This window comes from Chelonus insularis, unplaced genomic scaffold, assembly GCF_013357705.1.
Source record: "Chelonus insularis isolate UGA/USDA-ARS -01 unplaced genomic scaffold, ASM1335770v1 contig_139_pilon, whole genome shotgun sequence".
In the NCBI taxonomy this organism is placed as follows: Eukaryota; Metazoa; Arthropoda; class Insecta; order Hymenoptera; family Braconidae; genus Chelonus; species Chelonus insularis.
The window spans coordinates 1,087,088-1,107,058 of record NW_023276379.1 but is presented as its reverse complement, the minus strand read 5'-3'; the positions used below and the strand labels follow the sequence as shown (position 1 = coordinate 1,107,058).

At 31.3% G+C, this 19,971-nt stretch overlaps 1 protein-coding gene across 1 annotated transcript; it reads right to left on the bottom strand.

Annotated features, from left to right (window-relative positions):
- Positions 1–5,346: 5,346 nt before the first annotated feature.
- LOC118074703 (achaete-scute complex protein T3-like) lies at positions 5,347–7,854 on the bottom strand. Its single transcript, XM_035096132.1, has 2 exons — positions 6,743–7,854; positions 5,347–5,786 (listed from the first exon to the last, which is right to left on the bottom strand). The coding sequence occupies exon 1, from the start codon at positions 7,621–7,623 to the stop codon at positions 6,787–6,789; it is 837 nt and encodes a 278-aa protein (XP_034952023.1). The 5' UTR covers positions 7,624–7,854; the 3' UTR covers positions 5,347–5,786; positions 6,743–6,786.
- Positions 7,855–19,971: the final 12,117 nt, after the last annotated feature.

Sequence of the window (19,971 nt, the reverse complement as noted above, 5' to 3'; positions counted from 1 at the left end):
GTATTTTTATTATACTATTGTGGTCTTTTTATTTTTCTTTCCTTCCCCGTTGCTGAATCATAAGAGTTTTTTTTTCTTTTAGCACAAATAGCAAAAAAATACTAGAATTGAACTGTTTATTTTGGTTCAGTTTATCTAGTAATTATCGAAAGTATAAGTATTTTTCCATCCCCTCACTCTTTATTACTAAATACCGGATATAATGCTCTGGGAAAATATTTTTCACTTTCTTCTATTCCATCAAATTTTCGATCCCCTAAAACAACAAAGTATTTCCGGGCATTTTCACTATTGTGGTGTTAAATTTATATTGTAAGCAATAGACAAAAAAGAAGAAGATGAAATAAAAAGAAAAATATAAGAATGAATGAAAGAGTCTTTAGGACATATCCCACAACATGAGCTAAAAGAGAATCTAACGAGAGCATCAGGTAAATAAGCTGCTGAGTAAAGAGGGTGGTTTTTCCTGCTCTTCGATTTATACAATGGTAAAAGAACTTCCCTATAGGCAAGATGTGCTGCTGGACGTCGTGCAGAGTATAGTGAAGAGCAGACCAAGTGCTACAGAGGTGAAAGGAAAGGCATGGTAATTGAAGTTAAACGAGATAGCTCACTATTCACCAGGACTACATTCTGACAATGAAGCTCCTTCGCTTGTTGAATGTATGCCTTAGGCGACAGACAATGGCTCTGCTGGAGTCATTACTGGTGCAACTTTGTAAGATATTTATAAATATATGTGGATATTCTTTCTGTAGTGCACATTATCCAGTTGAAAAAAAAAACAACACTCAAGTGAACTCTTCAGAGCTTCACAATTGTCTTGTGCTAATTATTTGTTAAAGGTTATGAACTTCAGTCTAATTCCATCTTTTGTTTGTAGAATCATTTTTATTATAAAATGGAGCAGGTTTTCTACAATTTTGATCTGTAGATATTGAAATTATTCAATTATTTCTTTTTTTCAGAATATTTATAGTAACTTTAATTTATTTAAATCCATGTAAAGTCGAAGAGAGAAGTAGACTCAAAACAAGCCACTGGGTTTTCAATTACTCTTTAAAAATAAATCATTCACTATTTGGAGTAATAATAACACTAATTTAATCCTAACTTGCATCTCAATATTATTAAAAACGGTTCTAAAAAATAAAAAAATAAAACATCTATTCATTTATTGAATTTTGATTTCTTTAATTATTTTTTCAATAAATAATAATTTTATCGAATAATAATAATTAAGTAATAATGATAATGTGGAAAATTGTTTCTGATTTTTTTTTGTAATATGAGAGTTCATTAAAATGAAAAAAAAATTTATTAATCAATTGACGGTGTAAAAAGTTAATAATTAAGTCTTTAATCCAATAATAGTTGTTACTAATATAAACATTGATCGATTTTTCGAATGAATGAATTAAAAAACAAGAAAGAATGAAGAATGTAATTAAAATGAGACTTTTAGGGATAAAATAAATAAATAGGACTTCATTGATATGTGTCTTTTATTAAAAGCCGTGGGATACCAAATAATGTCGTGAGATAAATATATACGTGAAGGTCTCTTTTTCGAATAATGTCAGTGCTCGGGATTCAGTTCGTTAGGTGTCTGCTCCGACTATGGATTGAATAAGTAGCTTCGATGTATATTCAACGAGTAGGCGTGTTTTCCACCTCTCGCGTTTGCAAGTCATCTCTTCGCACCTCGCTCACTCTTGTATTCACCGATTATCGTATCCTCTGGCACTCTGAAAGTGCCGTCGTACGAAAGGTCCCAAAGGGAGAGTTAGTTCCCCGGCGTGCAAGAGTAGTCGTACATGCCACAAGGGACTCCATGTCTTCGTTATCTCACCTCGTGGGGTCTGATCGGCTTGTCTGTAGATTTATATTACGTATATACACATATAAATATATATACCTTTCAGCTTCATTTAAAACTAAAAAAAAAGGCCTCATGATTACCTACAATGCAATCTACCCACTACCTTGCATATTGCCTCCTTTTAATTTTTAACTTGATTTCGTTATGAGTTAAGAATTAATGAGCTACGAAAAAAATTAATTCTTAAATTCTCTTTATTTAGCAATTATTTATTCATTTATTTATTATTTAATTATCTTTATTTTTTATTTAATAAACACTACACTGAAAAAAAATTGACAGTAAACAAATATCTCTTTAAATTAATAAAATAAAAGTTTTAAATAATTATAAAATGATGCTAAAAATTTTAGAGAATTAATCCAATATTATTTGTATTTAAGCTCATTATATTTTGAATCGAATATCAAAATATATTTCGTTAAATTCACTAAAATATTTTATTGCAAATATTTCCGATTCTTTTTATTCATTAAATTAATATTTTTTTGCACAGCAAAAATTTTTTCCCCAGTGTACATGAACTCTTCATTACAATATTAATTAAAATCTTTAATGAACAAATTACATCAATCATTAAAATGTTAATTATCAAATTACCATTTAAGGGTTAATAATTTTTTTATTGACTGTAAAAAAAAGAAACTTTTTTTCCCTAGAAATAATTAATCTTCTTTTTTTTTAGGTGGTCCGAGGTTCAATAAATTTAGTAATAATCGTTAAAAATAGTGGAATTTCAACCGATAGCATGTTTTCAGTTCGTTCCATCTGAATGGCTCATTTCAAGAACACGAGTTCACCAGTTTTAAGGACCAGAAAACAGTAGTTTCTACAGCTCGTGACGATTTACACGATATCTTAGGACATCTCCTGGTCGTCTAGTAGTTCATTTGTTCCACCGCATCGATAATGATCAAAATGGGAACTCGGTTGATCTTGAAGCAGCAGAGAAACAACTTTCAAGATCATCGGTTAATGAAGATGTAGTTTAGTCGGTTCATTAAGGGAAGAATTTAAATAACTTTTTACGATAAAACCACATTGATTATTTTTTTTAATTGTTTTAATTATTTAGCCAATTTATGTATTACCATTAACAGTTCTAAATCAGATTATTCCTACCACTATGAGAAGATCATCATGGAATCAATGAAAATAATATTATGAAAGCTATAAAAATTCATTTGCATTCACTTATTAATTATTAAGACTTCAAAGAAATACTTCGAAAGAAAATAAATTTAAAAATAAACTAAAGCTGAGAACAGGAAGAGAAATGTGGATCTGATTCATTGACTTTTTATTTCCTTAATGTCTTTTGCTGGATCAATTCAAGCAGGTATATGTTAATACTCAATCTGATTTCAAAATAAAAGTCAGACCAAAATGTATTGACATATAAAACACTATGCAGAACTGAGCAAAAAAATATATCAACCAATGATGCTTGCATAAAATACATGGACCACCCGCGAGTTGGTACGCGAGGTTAACGACAATTCAGAGTGAGAATAAGTCAAGGTAGTTGAATGGCATTGACACATCAACAAGATGATGCTAAATCTCTATAGGAAGCAATAGTTGACTTTTATTCATTTCTAAAATGCACCAATAACCTCCTATTGATCTACATCTTTTCAGCTCGCGGAAAAGTCCAAATTTTGTTGAAAAGTATCTTTCAATTTCCGGTCTATTCATGTCATTCTACTTGATGATCAACACCAAACTATTTAGATCTATTTAAAAAATACTCTGATTTATTCTATTCAATTGCAACTATTCAGAATTTTTCAATAAAATGTTTAACATCATGAGTCTTTTTGGTTAAATTTATTGAGAACAAATGAAGTAATGTTGATGTATCATCATGATATCAAATTTTATCCAATGATTCATCAATAAATGAAGTTTATAAAATAGTGTATAAAACTTCAATGATACAGACCAAGTGCTGTAAATGTATTAGGAATAAATCCTGACCTTGAGAATGCATCTCATTATCCAACTCGCGAGCTAATTATCACTACACTTAACCAGATGTGGTTCATTCATGATGAACAAAATGTTCTTTAGACCGGAAGAATATTAACAAGAGAGAATTTGACCAAAATAAAAAGAGGCAAAAAAAAATAAAAACTTGCTTCTACTAATTACCTTGAATTTACTCAATATGACCAACAACTTTCTTTCCTTCGAATGAATCTTGATAGCCAAAAATTACAGCAACTTTATTCACTCGTTTTATTTTTATCTGGTGAATTTACGGGTGAGAAAAAGAAACCAAATGAGATGGAAATGTAAGAACCAGAGAAACGAAATAGAAGAGGAAACTTGAGTAGTTTGGATGCAGCGGAATACATTATAGACTTGTTTTAGCCCCCTATTACAACGTCGTTACTTGGTTCATCTCCCTCGTTTCTTCTCACTTTTGAGCTCATTATGTCCATAAGGTTGGAAGAGAAAAAAGAAACCTCGACTGATCATATGAACTTATGTTTTTCATTTGATCAGAAGAAATTATTTGCTAATATTCATGATGTAGTTGGATTATTTATAAGTTATTTATAATAATTGATAATTGTAATTATTTCTGTTGAAATTGTTAGATCAAATATACAAACCTCAATGAAAATATTACATTTTTTATATTCAACAACAAATCAACCTGAAATTTTTAACGAAAATATAAACAAAGATTTTGGTCAGTTAGGATGGTTTATTGACCATCATATACTCTAGGACATGGACCAAAATGAATTTTCGTGCCACCATAAATGAGAAAACTAATGTTAGTTAGTACCCGAAGTTTCAAAAAGGTGGCCATGCACATAAAATTTTCACAAGTTGCACATTTTAGCAAGTGGCTTTCAAGTACCTGACTTTATACACAACATGCATCCAACGTAAGTCAAGTGTATAAGCACAGACCAGCATAACTTATATTGTACGCCCTTTCCCTTTTCGCATAAATAAATTGCTGACTATCCCGACTTCACGGATATTTCAGTACTTCAGGGAGACCCTTAGGATAATTACTAAAAGTCTTATATTCCTTTTAAAATATATACTCTCTCTTGGTCGTTTTTTTTGCTTAAGCAACAATTTAATGGCAATGAATTTTTTTTTTTACCGACGAACTGTTTTCTTTTATTTATTTAATTTAATATTTAATGTAGATAATAAAAAATTTTTTCATTTAAAAACATACATCTTTTTCAAGTTATATATTAATAAATGAAACTTGTCAGGAAAGTGGGAGAGAATGTAATACATACACAATGTTTATAGTAAAGTTATAAAATATATTTAACGGATTTTCATTTGTCGATACAAAATGTAAGGCACTCATACATATAAAAATTTATCAAAGCCATTTTTAAGGACTTTGTTTTTCTTTAAATTATTTAAAATATTCATTCCTAATGATATTAATCAATAATTCGATGAACTTTCAAGAGCACTTTTATAAATACCTTCGGTATATATTTTTATATAATTATTATGCATTATTGCGCTTATTATACTATTAATTTTTTCAATCTATGTTTTTATCTTACTTGAAAATTTGTAAAATATCTTAAATGTAACATGTAATATACACTATTTACAGTCATCGTTTCATTATTAAGATATTTTTCCATTCTCATCAATTCATTTCTAAATGCTTCTCTTATAATTATTTTATTTACTAATTCTGCTATATAGTATGAGAAGGCTTTTTGATATTAATTTTAAAAATCTCCCAAATGAAGAAATTGAAGATGAATTTCCTCTTATTTGTATGAAATTCCCTTTCGAAGAGTTGTACAGAGTATTTGACTAGATCACAGTATGCAGACGGAAACAGCCATCGTTCCTCAATCCACTTTGGCTTCTCACAATTTTTTAACGATAAGATTCACATCTGTAATCAAAGAAAAAAATTCAAAATTAACTCATCATGGATAAAAAAAAAATATTATTAAAATAAATTTGAAACGAATTCTGACCATGAAATTTGAAATATAATTTTTTTGGGGTATATTTTTGAAGTTTATATTAATCAAAGTATAGGTAAAAGTATATGAGGAGGAAGAAAAAAACGAAAAAAAGTAGAAGAAACAAGGGATGATTTCAGGTAAGGGAGTTTTCGACAAGGGTCCATATACTTGGGAGTTTTTATAGGGTCTATATGACGATGAGGACGTATAGGTATGTATAGGAAAGGACAGAAAGAATAGCGTACCGGTTCAAAAACCGACAAAGGAAGGAGGGAACGACCGGTAAATCCTGAAAGACGCATTCATGTTAAACGTACCGCGTGAGACGAAATTGTCCTCGCTACATTAAAAAAAAGCGGGAGGAGGAGGATAAATTTTCGACTGAAATCGAGAAAATTATATGAAAAAATTGATCAACAATTTTATGAATTCATCCATACGAATATTTCATTGATATGCTAATATTTAAGCTGATGATTTATAGAAATAAAGTGAATTATTTAGTATGATTATTTCCAGGTTTCTGAAAATCTTGATGGATATTAATTTATATTCAATTATTTACAAAAGTCAGTCGAGGTATTAAAAATGGTGAGAGAGAGAGAGAAAAAATGTATGAAGGGAAGAAAGAAAAAGGAAATGAACGAAGGATGAAAAAGCGAATGAAAGAAATTGCAGACAAAGGTACTCTGCTTGTATATACTACTATATTGAATGGAGTCTAATATTTGAATGGCTCACAGGGATATTTTTCGATAAAGGGTCTCTTTCGCGAACCATTTTTAGATGCCAAGGTCATAAGTCTAGTCGAACAAAATTTTTTCATTGACTCGAGTGAACAATTAAGATTAAAAATGAAAAATAAAAAAGGAATATTTACCTTAAAATTGTGATAACCCAGATGTGGAAATGACTTGAATGCTCTCATTGTGTCTCTTGCCACCACGAGATAACATCCAATAGTTCTTCATCCTCAGGACTCACAGTTTCATAGTTATCATAGCCGTCTGAATGAGAAGCGTAAAGTGCGGTGGACGTGTAACCTTGACTTCCAGCCGATGACGTTTCGGACACGAAGCTTGGGGTCGGTGAGCTAGAGGCCTCTGAACATGGTGGTGGTACGAAGGACGACGGGCTGGGATTCTGTCTCATGTGATGTCGATGTAAGTCTGACCCATGTGGCGAATGAACTTCTGTAGAATGAAGTTCTATCCTGGATCCACACGTTGAAGAAGTTGGTGATGGTGATGTTGATGGTGCACTAACAACATCTGAACTATCACTGCCATCCAGCATGCGTTGTAGAGTTCTGATATATTCAACAGCCATTCTTAATGTTTCAACTTTGGATAATTTTTTGCTCCCTGCTCTAGATCCACCATGTGTTCCAGCTGTGTTGCTGCCAAGTGCTTGTGCTACACTTTGAGGTATATGTTGACGTAATGTGGCAAATCCATTGTTTACTTGCTTCACTCTATTTCTTTCACGAGCATTTCTTCTTGCCACTGAAGCAGGTTGATGTGGAACTGTTGCGTAAGGTGTTGTCTGATACATTTTAGTTCTCTTACATCCATGTGACATCTTCAAATCGTTATTCGTTAATCCACCAGTCGAAACAATAACATTACTTCGATGATTCTGTAGACCAATGTTGTTGTTATTTACACCATTGACATTATGAAGACCGTTGTGGTGATGATGTTGTTGTACGCCCAACATCATTGGTAGTGTATTTTCGTCGTTTGTTCCCACTAAGGTCATATCACACAAATCGATACACCGTAGATCGAATTTCACGAATTTTAATATCAAGACACGATCAATCCCCTTGACAATAAAAATAATATTGCCGTTAGTTTCAACTAATGACAATTTCAATCTTTTAAATCACGTTTAAACTTTACGAACAAAAGTAATCACTTGTATTGATGTCTTCAGTACCGTAAGCAAAAGCATAAACTGGTGATTGCACCCTTCGATACTTACGATACAGTTGCGGCTCCCGAAATGCTTTGGTGAGGAGGGTTCAGGGCCTTATATAAGTCAGACAGGCACGCGCCGTATCCCCTCCAATGGGTCTCATACTTGATCAGGCCCTAAACCCCTCACTCCCACCCTTCGACGCTACGCACCACAGTTGAAATTCTCCTTCCCACTTTGCTCTCACGAAGCCTCTGAACACCCCCCCTCTACCTTCATTTAAAAAGACCCAAAGGCCCTTACGAGAAAACGCCGAGATTCTCATCTCCATGAAATCAAGATCAATTCTTATTCTCCGTGGCTTTACTTTTTTTTCCTCAATCACTGATTTCAGAGAAAATCTGCAATCATGATTGTTGATGTCTTCTACTAACTACATGTGATTAGAATTCATCACAAGTTTGAATTCCAAAATATAACATCAAAAAAAATTCCTTTCAAAAATCAAATCATCAACATTATTTATTCTATTATTAAGACGCACATTTTTATAATAGTTCCTACCCGTATAAACAAATGAATATATCAAGATATCATCTAGAAATGAAGGTATTTGATATAAATTAAAAAAAAAAAACAATCACAGACATTGATTGAGGAAATAACAGGAGGGTAAAGAATAATTATTATTCAAGTGATAGACTGATAAAAAATGATATTAAAGACAATCTAAAAATTAGAATCATTCTCAGCAAGATTCACGAGACTGTATGGCATGAGTACAGAGCAACAAAATTTCAACAGTTATCGAGGGGGATAAAAATCAGGCCTTGGGCCCTGGTGAGTAGAGCGCCGGAATGGTGAAGGATCGTCAGCGGTGCCGCGAGCCAAAAAGAGTAAAGGACAGAAGAGAGACGACGAAAACGAGAGAGGGTGATACTTGGAGATGAGGGGAAGCTGGAAGACGCGAGCCGTTCTCCCTTCTCCAGTCTCATGGCGCGCGCCATACTAAAGCCACTATCCCCTACCTATATCCCGACCTCGGGGCGCATCGCGTGCGTTCGTGCGCACATCTTGAATATAGACTCTCAGCTCACGCGCTCATCCACTACTTCTTTTATACGTGCTTCGCAGCTGTAAATGTAAGCTTGTGAGAGCAGCAGCCGGACCAGGCGCACGCACAAATAAACATATGAGAACAGGTATGCCCTGTTCTCTTTTCTATCAAAAAACGTCTTCTCTTATTACATACGTTCTTGTCAACTATCGAAAATTTTTTTTCCTAATTTCTCTTTCTTTTTTATCATTATTATTACATGTTCTTCATGCACTTGGATTGCTATGGAGTTTTTCATCTAGATGATTTGGAGTTCATTTTTTGGAGCAGATATTTTAATTGGAACATAGTCAGAAGAATGTTGTGAGCCATCAGAAATGATTAAAAGGGTTGAAAAGTAAATTTATCTCTGGATTATTTTGACCATTATTATGAGTTCTAATAATTAAAAATAATTTTATTTTCAATAAATTTAATTATTAAACTTTATGATGTTAAGATAAATCAGATTGTTTTTTTTTTTTGTTTTTAGAAAAAGAAATATTGAATGTAAAAAGAAGACAAGTACAAAACGCAAAACATAACAATCGAGCATAGAATTCACTGATTGTTTGTTCGTTTTGAATTTTTTTTTCACATGCATTCTACACGTACACTATATATGGTAAGTAAAACATTGACAAAGAGATACCGTCTACTGGTACGGGTAATAAATTCGATAGCACTTTCTGAGACAAAAAAAAATACAAACGAACTTATAGTCAAAAGAATTGTTTCAATCGAGTTTTATTTTTATTTTTTGTCATTTGTTGGTATTATTCGTTTTCTTTTCATCCTACATTGCAGATACAACAATCAAAAGTTTCAGTAGATTGTACTGTCAAACAATCTAAGGCAAGTCACAACATTGTCTCAGCTGCGAAACGACATTGTCTTTAAATTTTATCACTTGTGATCAACATAACTCGATCCTCTTCCCCCGTCGTACGCTAATTGTTTAATGTTATTTCATGGTGACATTCTGATCAAGAAAGCTGAACAACCGAAAAAATAAAATAAAAAGAATTCGAAAGAATGTGTACATCCTCTACAGACCTTAATACAAAATAATAACAACACTTTTATTGTCATCTCAAATTTAATCATCATCATAAAATGTCAACAAGTCTTTTCTCACGATTTTCTGAAATACTAGAATATTTTTAAATGTTATTTCTAAAATAATTTCATTAAAATTCATGAATCAATTTATCGACATAATTTGCTAAAATATTCAATAAGCAGTGCGAGAAAAAAATTTTCAATAAAAAATTTCATTTAATTTATTACACCAATTATTTTAAGATTAATCGGTATTTGAGTAGAGATACAAATGACAGTAATTTTTGATCTTTATACTCCAATATAGACTCATTTACTTGAAAATAAATGTCGATATATATGTTGATGTGTCTTGTGATTTTTATTTCACTGAATAGATTTATTTTTTTTTTTATTTTTGATAGAGGAAAATAAAATGATAGATAGGTAAAGAAACAAGAAGAGATATAATACCTATACAATTCGCACACACTTGCCTGTGGCCACGCGTCGAAAACGCGCCGCATATATCGTATAGCATTCGATTCGTGATCACTAAGATTAGAATCTTAATAGGGTGGTTTTGCCAGTTGAACGTCGATCATTTCAACGAACAAGGGTTCCAATCGTCTTCGCAATCTCTCCTCTCAAGGAAGAATATTTTTGATGGATTTTATTTCATGTGAGATCCATATATCTTTAGACAAAACTTTGATATTTATTATCATTATCATTTTAATGATAATCAAATACCATTATCTCCTTGATTATCATTTATAAAACTATGAATATTAATTAATGAACTGTCATTTTGAAGACAGAAATGATATTGATGTTGAAGTTTTTATTGCATTCTCATGTAAATTATATTTTATCTGTATATTTAATTTTAATATTATTGACCTTGCATTATTTTTTTTTCAGATCTACTCAAACATTATATCAATTCAAGATACTATTAAGTGTCTCATGATATGCATTGCATGATAATTCCTGCTATTATCTCAGTGTGAGTTGTCTTTTATAGATACAACATAAAATTAGTCCGTGTTGCCGCGAGTGTGTTTTTCATTTTTTTAAAATGATTTTAATGATTATAATTAATCATACAAGTCAAACATTCTACAATTTTGAATTAAAAATCTTAAATTATGTTAGACATGTTTAAATGCAAATAATTTAAAATATATATTATTAAGTGTTATTATAATTAGATCTACACTGAGAAAAACATTTTTGCAATACAATATTTTATTTAATTCAACGGAATTGATTCTGATGTTTGGTTCAAGATTATGATAAATTAAAATACATTAAAATAAATTAATGAAAAAATACGCAGATAATTATATTAAAAATAATCAAGCACAATAAAACTGTATTATTTAAATAAACATTAAAATGTTACCATGTTGAATCCAAAAAAATATTTAACTATAACTATTCAAAATTTTGAGTTTATTATTTGAAAAAAATATTACTTATTCACAGTCAATTTTTTTTCAACAACTTCTTAGCAATAACCAAAAAATTCAAGAAGTAATGATTGGTGCTAATTGAACAAAGTAAAAAGTGATTTAGTTAAAAATAAAAATGATCCATAATCCTATCTTCTCTTCTAATAATTAATAATTTCAAGTTGGATCCAATATGAGTTGAATTGTTGAGGAAAAAATGTCGAACATTGAAAATTTTGCAAAAAATAATTAATCAAGTTGAATAAATGGATGGCTATGGCGAGCACTTAGAATAGGTGTACCTGTTACACTTTAGTTAAACAAGTCTACCCTAAAATATCGATTTCTACTTATGCTGGTTATATATAACGTCACCGACTAGCATCTGTCACAAGACACAGGTTATTTTACATATCACGCATGGGGCGCAAATGTCTATACACTGTTCAAAGTGTATAAGGGGAGTCAGAACGACGTAACAAGAGTATTCACATAGTTTGAATATTTTGAATCGGTAAGTTGAACAAATCCAGAGTCATGTGGATTATTGGGTAGCACAAAATAACATGTGCACCATATGTCACGTTTATTTTACACGATTTATTATTATGTGTATTAAAATGACTCAGTGAATAATGCAGAAAAAAAAACCGAAAAAACAAGTGGTTGTAAATTGAAACGATTTCTGTTAAAATGTACATAGTGGTATTATTACTGTGGGTTTTCTTGATTGATTAAAGATCGCAGCACGTTTCATTGTAAAAGGTAAATAAAATACTTACAAGTTAACTTACTGGACAAGTAATGAAATAAATAAAATAGAAATTCTCATGTTCATGCACGTTTGACCTTGTCAGTGTCTTTCTCTTCTTTTCGTCCGCACAACTTCCTCGAAGTTGACGGGGCGTCGATCCTCCTCAGATATGCAATCACGTCTTGATTAATCATTAATGCATTCCACTCCCGGACCTCACGATGTGTCTGCAATTTAACGGCTAATTTTTCCATGAATTTAACATATTCATAAATCTAATAGTCATCGTTATCACTGATTAAGGCATCTCGCACATTGTTCCATCATCGTGTGTATGATTAATAACACCAAGTATGACACACTAAAATGTCCCGGTCACTCTCAGTTTCACATCACAAATTTGGACACACTTAATGATTGCTTATTTTTTCAACACAATCACCTAAAGTCACTGAATCATTTTTCACAAGTGTGTGATACTAAAGGAAGGGTCCACCAGGGAATATATGACAGACAAATCATTCTGACTATTGTCAAATGATTCATTGTAAACGTAAGTTTCTGGGAAATCTTTTATTATAGTGACCAATGAATAGATGCATGAATGAACTTTAAAATATTTTTCAAGAATATCGATTTTTTGAAAGCTACATGTATTATACTCCGTTTTCTTTTTATTTACAAATTCTTCGTGGATATAAATAAAAATAATGAATCTTTCTTGAAACTGACTGACTTCTTATCATTGCCAACTTGTCGAGGTCTATTTTTGAGACGTGAAAGTAAAGATGAGGACAAGGAATCTATTCATTTCAAAAGAGACCATTTATAAATATACATCAAGCAAAGCACATATTGCATTTATTGATAAAATTATTCTACCTGTTCATCAATTTATCTTCTGCTGTTGCTGTCATGATAAATATTTGGTCATCTATATTCATTGTCCTGGAATGATCATCATAGCATAAATGTGCAATGTCAAGGATTGGAGAGGTTAAGAATGACAACTTCATTGAGACCTTGCTCCATCTGATTCAAGTACACGCAAAGGGACGATTATAATCAAAACTTAATTAAATGTTTCTGTTTATTTTTTTTAACTGAAAATATTCTATTTAATACTTGTTCATATTAATCATGAAAAAAGGCTGTTTAATTAATTGAACTCTTAATAAAATTTCATTTCATTCACAATTTGTTTAATAGACTCATAAATAATTGTTTTTTGTTATTATTATATATTATATTAATATCCACACATTAAATTTAATCGCTGTCCCATTTGATTTCAAATAAATATAACAAAACAGCCCGTCAATGTATGCAGACTTTCAACAAATTATTCGGGGCAATTTGCAAGAGTTCTGGTTTTTTCCTTAACGGAAGTTATTTAACGTCTTCGTTGTTTTTTTTTTCTTTTCATTCAATCATTTATTTTTAATTTTTTTTTCTTTTTACACATGGTTTTTCGGAGATTAGGAGAATGTTGCCAGACAGACCACCCGAAAACAAAGTTATCAATTCGAACAAAATTTTATTTTGTTCGAGTCGTTGGTGAGGTTGAAGCCTCAAGAGGTATCCGCGTCGATTAGAATAGAATTTCGACCAATTAAACGACCGGTTCGCCTCGTGCCGACTTTGTAACTGGTTCTCAAATGTATCCATGATCTATCCATTCAGATAATGATCAAACGAAATGATCAAAAATTAAAAAAGTAGTAACTGTCGAATTAATTACTAAGAGGGTATATTACACCCTCTCATCAAGACCATCTGTACATTTGAATAAGAAAATACAAATTAATACCACACATACATCTTTAATTTGAAAAAATTTTTTTTTTTCATTTAAAAATTAACTATTACAAATTTTATTAATGCTTCCAATTAATGAATTTAATTGATAAAATTCTTAATAAGCATTGAAACACAAACGACATGAAAAAAATTATAATGAAAAGTAATATTTAATTGTCATTGGTTGCTCCATGCCGACTTTGAGACTTTCTGGATTTCACTGTCATAATTTTGTAATCATTCAGGTTTATTAACTGACAAGAAGATAATTATAAATAAGCTCGGGCAGTTAACGACTACACAAAAAAATGAAAGTATGTGAGTATTGAACAAATTGTGTTAAATTATTTTTTTTCATACTTTTGCATTCTGTCCATATGGGGAATAATAATAATATAACAATATATTTTTTATATTAAATCATACAAGATTTAGCAGAATAATTATATTTTAATATATTCCTAAATTGAAATATATTTTTTTTCCATATCGGATGGTTGTATTATTTTTTTTTATTCTAGAACAAATGCATCTCATTTGTAGAAAATTTTAAAACCATTTTAAATCTATTATATTACCGTTAATATTCAATTTGAAGCCTCAGTCGGTTCCTCTGCCACAACACTTTCTGCTTTCACTTCATTTTTCCGTATTCTTCGAACGCACATTCTCTTTGATCTCATTCTTTGCATACTTTCATGATCTCTATAGGAGTCTAGTATCGTTCGTCAGAATAAAAAGTGCTCCAAAAGAGAAAATAAAAATTGCATGTTTCAATAATTTCACTACTTAACGAGTAATTAAAGTTTGTCTCCTTCTTTTTTACAAGATAAAGTGTACATTTTTTTTAATCACTAAATTTATAGTGATTTGTATAATTCACTTACACCACTTGTGTGCTCTATACCAAACATGCGAGTGAATGAAAAATGAAAGAATAAGAAGAAAATACGAAGAATAAAAAAGAGAGAGCGGCAGGTGAAAGGAATCGCACATAAATATTTTAAATAAATATATAAAATAAAATAAAATAAAAAATTCAGTTATAATAAAGTAACTATACACACTTATAGATGTTTTTCTGAAAAATTTTTATCACAAAAATACGTGGTTAATTGAACAAATGCATTTTTCTTAATTTTAATAGCATTCTTCAATACATCATGTGCGAGGACACTAACTTCAACAAGATGCGGGTCTCTAAGGCTACCAATTATGATTGCAGCTGCCGTCAAGAATCAAGATCTGATGCCATGTTAAAGATCAATTCTTAACCCCCTTTGGCATTGATTTGTCTCTTGGGGTTGACAAAATGACAAGTTTTCGACTTGTCTCGACATGACTTACGATTTTCCACACACTTGGCTTTTATTCAAAAATGACTTTTCACTCTCAACTCTACAAGTTTAGTATTCATTCAACAGCCAAATATTTATGTCATTTTATGAAGAAATTTTTTCATCATTATTTAAAAAAAAAAACGTGACGTAATATTAACGAAAAGACCAATATATATATATATAGGCAGGTGTGTTGATCTGTGGAAATATAAATTCAGAACGACATCCTCTTTTCTCTTTTATCCCCTCATCATGTTTTACATATTCGCACGTGCGCGTGCGCGTAACTTAGCAATTGCTACCAATATGATGTATTTAAAATCTCAGTAACCTTCATTATAACTATCATCAAGCACTTTTGCTGAACATGCTTATCGTAAAGCAGTACCTACTGTGCTTTGAACATTGGAAACTTTTTATTGAAAAATCGCTCAAAGATAAGAGTGAAAGGATAAGATTAAGGTAGAGTGAGAGAGAAGGATGCTTTATCGAGGTGTCGACGAAAGTCGTGCATAAGTAACCATCTAGAGACTGGCAAAAGATATACAGGTGACGAGTTTGGTGGTCCTTAGCAAGTAAAACCAAAAGGTTTGGTAATACACACACACACACATTCTTATATACATTTTAAAAATATATACATATCTATGTGTGATGGTTGTAGGTATGTACAAAAAAGAGAGAAGGAGATACGGAAAGCAAGATGTTTATTTGAAGAGTAGAGCTAACCTGTAAAATGCAATCCTGATGAGAAAGATCTGGAGTGGTGGAGGACGCGTGGCACAGGGTTCCAGCAGCTGCAGCTGCTGTTTCACAAGGTGTATACGTGAGCCGCATACCCAATAGTTTGAGTAAACTTATGTATATGTATATACATAAGACATGTATATATATACACCTTTTAATGTGTGTACACAAACATAATGATGAAATGGCGCACGCCAAGACTCATTAACGCAAAACTCTCCATCGTTTTCCCGCCATTTCAATAACACTAACTCGAGTTACATTTGCAGAAGCATGAAACTTGACCATTCTTAATAATACTTTGTATATACTCGTTCAGTCAATGTGGTTCAGAAATTTTAAATTTTTCGATTTTCATATGGAGCTTTTTTGTTTACAAAAAACAAACGCTTTTGTTTTAATTTTTAAAATAATTGTATGGCTCCATGACTGATTTTTTATGTTTCACATCAGACATCATTTTCTTTCATTACAATTTATCCTGTCATTTTTAATCAACATTTCCTTTTAAAATATCTCTATTTAATCAATTACTTCACAATATCTTGAAATCATCAATAGTTATCGCGATATTTAATTGTTTATGAATTTTAGCTCACCAGATTGTTTAAATATTTATAAAAAACGAAAACAAATGAATTGAAATAATAAACTGCATGAGTAAAAAAGTAATAAATAAATTTTTCCAATTTTTGGAGCAACCTTGTTCTCTCTCTATTATTTATTTATTTGAAATTTTGAATAAATAAAAAAAATTGACATTAATTAAATGTTATAACTTTCTGAGATGCAAAATAAAAGTGCAAATTTCATTATTAACTGGACAACACTACGATCGAGTATTGATGTAAAATATAATTACACAATTTCCTTCAATATGTAAAACAGGTGAGTACGAAATCGTGAAATTGACTTTGAATTATTATTCAATAAAAACGTTTCGTTTTTTCTTTAAATTCAAACGTAATTAATTTAATCTAATTTTATTATCAAAGCAAATCAATTAGCATGCGAAAAAAAAGGTGAAACAATTTATAAAAAAATATAAATTTCAAGAAAAATCACATGTCCTTGTCAATGTCGAAACATTCCGGTTTTATTTTACACCATTCGCATCTCGAATTTTAAATGGACTAAAAGTCTTGTGTTGCAGTAGACGCAGTGTATCAACGTCTCAACGTATGCATATCCGCACGTTTTTGGAACGACTTCCTTGACTATAATTCACTCGTTTACTTATTGTCGGTCAGTTAAAGAGTATATATAGGCGAAAAAGGATCCGCACGAAACGACAGCAATAAGACTAAATAAATGATATGGTAAGAAGCTGATTTGTTATTTATTTTTTTATTCTTTTTTAACGGAATGTAAATCTCGGCTAAATTAAAAGGCACTACACCAAGCTGTGTTGCTTTCATTTTCACCCAAGTCTTTTTCTGACAGTGCCGATACTGGAATAAAAAAGTCCCAAATATTCTATTTTAAGCATCGTCTCCATTACTAAGAAGAATATCATTAGAATTTTAAATAATGGATATCAGGAAAGGGAATAAAAAAGAAACTAATCCGATTATTTATCTAACTCAAAGACTTCAATCTATTATCAATGATGAGAGAACGAGTGGGAGATAATGGTGTGAAGAAAAAAAAAGTAGAGACTAAGAACATGTACAAGTAAATAAAAAGTGGGGATTATTGGCGCGTGGCTCATACCCCTCTTCAGTCGCTAGGACGTACGACTTGAAGGATAAGAAAAAGAGACACTAAAAGATCAGACAAGAGGGAAAAAAAGGGACTTAGTAACGACTTCAGAGAGTGACCCAGCAAGTGAGAGCAGATGTAGGTACTTGTTTGGTTCAGAGTTTTACAATTGCGCCGGCATATCGTTGGTTGTACATACTAAGAAAGCAGCCAACACCGTGGCCGCGAAGACGGAAAGAACCAAGCACCTGCCGAGAACCGTCCAGAACCGACTGGTAGATCAAGATGGCCCAGAGAGTACCCCTATGCCCACATCACTTGGAGTTTAAGTCTCTCTTCAAACCACCAAACTAAAATAATCATCAAGAAAAACTGATAATCATTGGAAATTCTTCAGATACATCACTGATATCAGGTACATATCTTTTAATTTTATTCAATAAAATCTCCAACATTTCTCATGGGAATAATTGACTACTTTTTTCTTGGTTTTCAGTTATGGAAGTTGGTTGAGACGTAACAAGTTTATCATTCAGAAAAGCAAGTGATCAGACATAGCTTTTCAAGTTGGTAGAAGCTAAATAAAAGCAAGAAAATTATTGGAAGTAGTTCACTGATGTATGGAGTCGAGCAGACTGGAGCTAGACGCTCTGCTAGACCGGTCGTGATTGTAAGGAGAAAAAGAATAAAAAATAATCCAACGTGTGTACAATCTCATCAGGACATCCGGCTCCTTCTCTTTCTTACTCTCACTAGGTTAGTATTGTCGTGTTCAAGGTGAATATCATCCACGTCTTGTTTCTCTATTACTTGATCATCTTCAATTGGTCATCATGCGGGTCCCGCTGATATACCCATTGGCCTACACCAACAGTAACGGCTTAGTAACCTGTTTTATCTTATTGTTTTTATTCATATTTACTTTTTGCTTCTTTTAGACTCTTTTTCATATCCAATGTTAATGAATTCATGTTATCAAGTAAATTAACCACACAATTACTTGCATTAAATTTATTCTGATTATTTTTTATTCATCATAACGAATGATATTCACTCATTAAATATTTATTATTGATATTAATATCTCCATCAGCTATTATAAATAAATAATTCATTCTATCAAAGACTCGTGGAAGATATTTGATGCTTTTAGTATGAAGATCTGTGTCATAAATTATTTAATAGCAAACAGAGACTTTTCAAAAATCATCGTGTGGTACTTTGAAGTAGTTATCAACATTTCCCTTTCTCTGTCTCTGTGTACATCTACCTGATAATCCGATCAAGTTTGTAAAAAAATCATGTCTATATCGTTATCTTGAAATGATACTAGACGTCGTTGTTATCCGTACGAACTATATTTATTCGTACAACCATTACAAATTGTGACGGAAATATAAAAAAAAAAAATGAAAAAAGTGGATAGAAAAAAAAATAACGTCCGGTTGAGTATTTGAAAAAGGGGAATAACGATGAAGAGAGGGAGGTATGAGAGGGTGGAGTACATAGTAGAGGTTGGCGCCCTGTCCTGATTACACACGGCATCACCTGCCCTTTGCAGGTGGTTGTACATATCTATACACATCAGATTTTATTTTTTTACAATATATTGATAGACTTTTCATTAAATGTTTAATTATTTTTATCCTTCAATTTAATTTCTTTTATTCTTAAATTTATTCTAAAAAAATTATTTTCCTCGAATTAATAAAGTTTTTATTGAATTTTTGTTCCTACCCTTTTTACTGATTCATTTTTAGAGAGTTTTTTACCTCTTAAAAGAATAAAAATTTTTTTATCAATTAGTTTTACCTAAAATATTTATAAAATATTTTGTAAGTTTAAAAATAAATAAATTAAACCCTTAACACAATGATTAACATCAAGAATAATTGAGAAAGAAAGAAATAAAATCAATGGGTAAAGTAATTATTTATTCTAGACAATAAGTTGTTGAACGATTTATTTTGATTTTTCTAAGTAATGTAAAAAAGAATGTTTAAATACCTTTTACCTTTCTACCCTTATAATTGATGGAATACATTTGATATGTTTGATTAACACACACATACATGAGGCATCATTGGCCTGAAAGCCCTCGTCTCTTATAGATATCTGTAAATATATCCTGAATTCTATTACCCCTGCTTTCTCCCTTACTTTTCTGAACCTATATTTTCTTTTAGACCACCCACAGAAGCTCGGCACATGCGGGGGTGGCCAGGTGTCGATCTCTTGACACGCGTTCCTACA